Source organism: Parus major, chromosome 4A (assembly GCF_001522545.3).
Source record: "Parus major isolate Abel chromosome 4A, Parus_major1.1, whole genome shotgun sequence".
Classification (NCBI taxonomy): Eukaryota; Metazoa; Chordata; class Aves; order Passeriformes; family Paridae; genus Parus; species Parus major.
Window position 1 is genome coordinate 19,497,459 of NC_031772.1, and position 4,120 is coordinate 19,501,578.

Genomic DNA, 4,120 nt, shown 5'->3' on the forward strand with positions numbered 1-4,120 from the left:
CTGCTGTCCCAGCCTGGGGCTCCCCTTGGATATGTCGCAGGTAAAAGCTGTTGTCCCAGCAAGGAGAACAAGATTAGTGTACAAATGTCCCTTGGTCACAAAACCAAAGGCTGTTTAAACTTGCTGTGTTGTTTTCCCGTGGGTAGCAGTGGAGCTGTGTGTGAAGGCTGCTGTTGGGTGCTGTGGGAGACGCTGCTCCACAGGACAGCCGGTGCTGGCAGGGTGTTGGGGAGCCTCTCACACCAATCCTGACCTTTAAATTCTTCTCCCAGTCTTGGTCAGGCTGTGAAATCGTGTTCTTGTCCTTTCTTTTTGTTTCCATCTGTGTGTTTGCTGCCTGGGGAGGGTCAGTGGATGGTGTGGGGTGGCAGGAGGGGCTCGTGCAGTGGGGTTTGGGGCTGTGAGGGCCAGGCTGTGTCCCCAGTGCCCAGCACAGTGAGGAGGTTTGGCAGCCCCAGTGCCAGGGGGTGCCTGGAGCACTGGGACCCCTCATCCTGCCAGGCTCCAGCTCAGGGAGCCCTCGTGCTCCTCTGCTTTCTGACTTCTCCACTCTCTCCTGGGGAAAAGAAAGGTCATTTTAAACCTGTGTATGTGTGTGCAAGGCTGCTTTTGGCCAGCAAGAGCTGCTGCAGCACGAACGTATCGAGATCTCCAGTGGATTTATTTGTAAGCCCCTTGGGCAGGGAAGAGCTCAGGGTTCCTCCAGGCACCTGCCAGTCCCATTTCAGCCAGCGGGGAGGAGGTGGTGGGGGTGATGGAGCTGATGGGTGGGACAGGGCTGGCAGGTCCCAGTGTGGCACCTGTGCCATTTGCAGGTGCTGGCAGCAGCCTGGGGCTTTGGGCAGCCAGACCCTCTCCTGCTGCTGCCCCCTACACTTTGCTTACGGCCCTTTCTCATTGAATCCCAGACTGGTTTGGGTTGGAAGGACCTTAAAGCTCACCCAGTTCCAGTCCCCTGCCCTGGGCAGGGACACCTTCCCCTAGACCAGGTGGCTTCAAGTCCCTTCCAGCCTGGCTGGAGCAGAGCTGTGGCAGGCACAGCTGCCCTGGGCACGGCTCCCAGGGAAGGGTTTTTCCTGTGGTGCCCAGCAGAGCCTGGAGAGCACAGCAGGCTGTTCCTGGTGAGAGCAGGGCAGGGTTCTCCCCACGGCTCAGTTCCCACAGCAGGGCCGGGCTGAGGGCTCCCTGTGGCCGTGGGCTCTCCCCACACCCACGGGCAGGGACCCCAGAGCGGGCAGGTGAGGGAGGAGAGGCTGGGTCTGCTGCTGTGTCACTTCAGAGCTGCTGGGACACGGGCAGCGCTTGGGGTCAGCTCCTGCCACTCCACAAACCGAGTTGGGAGCAGCAGGTTGAGTCGCCTGCTGGGAGCTGTTTCCAGCCATGTGCAGGGGAAGGGAGCTAAAAATACAGCTTGTTTGCCTCCAGCTGGAGTTGATTTAGGCATCCCTGGCTGTTGTGGAGTGCAGCAAAGGACAGCCAGCAGTGGAAGTTTGCCGACTGTAATTTTGCTGCTCTGCCCTCCCCACCCTGCTCCAAAAAGCAATGGCCAGGAAAAGGAGGGAGCAGGATGGGATGTGAAGAGCTCCCAACCTGCTCTGCTCAGAGTTTCCACGACTTGATTCGCCTTTTCCCCTTCAGCAGAAGCAGGCCTGGAGCTGCAGGGGATGTTAAGAGGTTTTTCTGTGCCATGCAGAGCAGCCCTTCTGCGTGGAACGCCAGCACGGCCCTTGGCAGCACACACAGACACAAACACGAAATCATGTGCTTTCCCCTGGTTTTGTCTGCAGCCTCATGGCCCAGGTCCTGCCCTGGCTGGGCTGGAAGTTGTCAGAGGAGCTGCTGTTCCTCGTCTCCCATCCCCTGCATTCGACTGCTGTCCTGCTGTAGCTGCAGGCTGTGCTGGACACGGTGTCAGGGTGTTGTGGGGGTGACCGAGCCCCCAGGAACCTGCTGCTGCTGGGGGAGAGGAGCAGCCCAGGAGTGCAGCTGTAGCCTCACGTCTCTGCTCTCCTTCCTTGCAGGTTCCTGACCACCTTCCCTGGTTTTTGATGCTGAATCAGGATTGTGTTAACTAAAGATGGAAACACTGGAGTCAGAATTGACCTGCCCAATCTGTCTGGAGTTATTTGAGGACCCCCTCCTGCTGCCCTGTGCCCACAGCCTGTGTTTCAGCTGTGCCCACCGCATCCTGGTGTCCAGCTGCTCCTCCGGCGAGTCCATCGAGCCCATCGCCGCCTTCCAGTGCCCCACGTGCCGCTATGTCATCTCCCTCAACCACCGGGGCCTGGAGGGCCTCAAGAGGAATGTGACCCTGCAGAACATCATCGACCGCTTCCAGAAGGCGTCGCTGAGCGGCCCCAACTCCCCGAGCGAGAGCCGCCGCGAGAGGACCTTCCGCGGCAGCCCTACCATGTCCGTGGCCGGCGAGAGGATCGCCTGCCAGTTCTGCGAGCAGGACCCGCCCCGCGACGCCGTCAAGACCTGCATCACCTGCGAGGTGTCCTACTGCGACCGCTGCCTGCGGGCCACCCACCCCAACAAGAAACCCTTCACCAGCCACCGGCTGGTGGAGCCCGTGCCCGACGCGCACCTGCGCGGGCTGACGTGCCTGGAGCACGAGAACGAGAAGGTGAACATGTACTGTGTGGCTGACGACCAGCTCATCTGTGCCTTATGTAAACTGGTGGGCCGCCACCGGGACCACCAAGTGGCGTCGCTCAGCGATCGCTTCGAGAAGCTGAAGGTAAGGACGGGGGAGCCCCGCGGAGCTCCTGGGGGGGCTGTGACGCTGTGACGTGAACCTGCCTGGGTGATGTCTGACCTAGATCAAGTTTGAAATCCCTCTCCGTGCCCCCTGCATTCTGAATGAGCCTGTAAAAGCACTTTGCACTCCCTTGTTTTGTTTGAAGTGAAAAAGCCTCCAGCGGGTCCGGTCCGAGGTGACGCTGCTGAGGCCGCGGCTGAGGCTGCAGCCCTGTTCCCATCAGAACCCTGCTCACGCCCTCCTCAGCTGCTGCTTCCTCTGCCCTTTCTCCCTTCATCCCCAGGCTCATTCTGCCCCAAAAGTGCTTTTCTTGGATCTTTGACCTGTTCATGTTCAGAACAAAACCACTCTCTCCACTCTCATGTATTTTGAGGGCAGAAGGAATACTTCATTGCTCCAACAAAAATGCGGAACACTTGGGGTGGTTTTTTTTTTTGGGCAGACCAGATTATTTTTTCCCTCCTTGATTTGAAACAAACTGGTGCCTGGAGAGAAATCTTCCTAGATGTCCAGTTTCCTGGGCTGGGCTCCCTGCCTCCGAGCTGTCCTGAGCCCGAGTGAGGTGCCCAGTGCAGGCACGAGGAGTGGGATGGGTTGGGATGTGCTGGGTGTTTCCAGGACACCACCTTTGGCATTGGGATAGTGCTGCCAAGGGGGGCCTGGGGAGGCTGGCTTTGCCTGCCCCGTCTCCCACCTCATCATCCTCACCTGAGTGTGCAGAGCTGTGCCAGCAGCCCTGTCTGTAGTCCAGAACATTCTTTTTCCATGAGGAAATGTCTCAATTAGCAAATTGGAAACCTTCGAAAGCAATGACCGTGTATGTTTGCATGCAATAAAACCTGGGCAGAGAAATGAAAACCCTGGAATATTCCTCCCTGATCCAGCCTGTGCCAGCCAGGCAAATCCATCTGGGGGAGCCTAGCAGGTTGCCAGAACACCGTGCTTTTCCCTTTTAAATAAGAGTCTGAAGTGATTTTGGCGGTGGAGGGAAGCTCTCCTCTGCCCTGTGTCCCCGGTGAGCTGGGGCTGCTCCTGGGCAGCCAGCAGTGAGCAGATGCACTTAATCCTGGCTTTGATCCGCATCTTGAGTGAGCTGGGAACGCCTTTCAAGTTAGATTTTTTTGATGGAAAATTGGGTTTTTGAAGTGAGTAACTTCCTGTTGTCAGAGGGGCTCTGCCTTCCACAGAAATCTTTGGTGGGGAATTTTTTTTTGTCTCTTTAGAAGTGCTGAGTGCCTGAAACTGGACTGGTGTGTGTAAATGAGAAACCTCCTCCCAGTGCTCCCCTTTCTTCCAAGCTGGTTTTACATCTAAAACCTCCAGCGTGTGCCAGCAGCCTGACTTCCCTGTGGATGC

At 57.6% G+C, this 4,120-nt stretch overlaps 1 protein-coding gene across 1 annotated transcript in view; it reads left to right on the forward strand.

Moving 5' to 3' along the window:
* LOC107203709 (probable E3 ubiquitin-protein ligase MID2) overlaps positions 1-3,329 on the forward strand; it is a 15,629-nt gene extending 12,300 nt beyond the window's left edge. Inside the window, exon 2 of the mRNA XM_033514133.1 lies at positions 2,022-3,329. Within this exon, the coding sequence (XP_033370024.1) occupies positions 2,078-2,794 (717 nt within the window). The 5' untranslated portion in view covers positions 2,022-2,077 and the 3' untranslated portion in view covers positions 2,795-3,329. The remainder of the gene's footprint in view (positions 1-2,021) is intronic.
* The last annotated feature ends 791 nt before the right edge of the window (positions 3,330-4,120 follow it).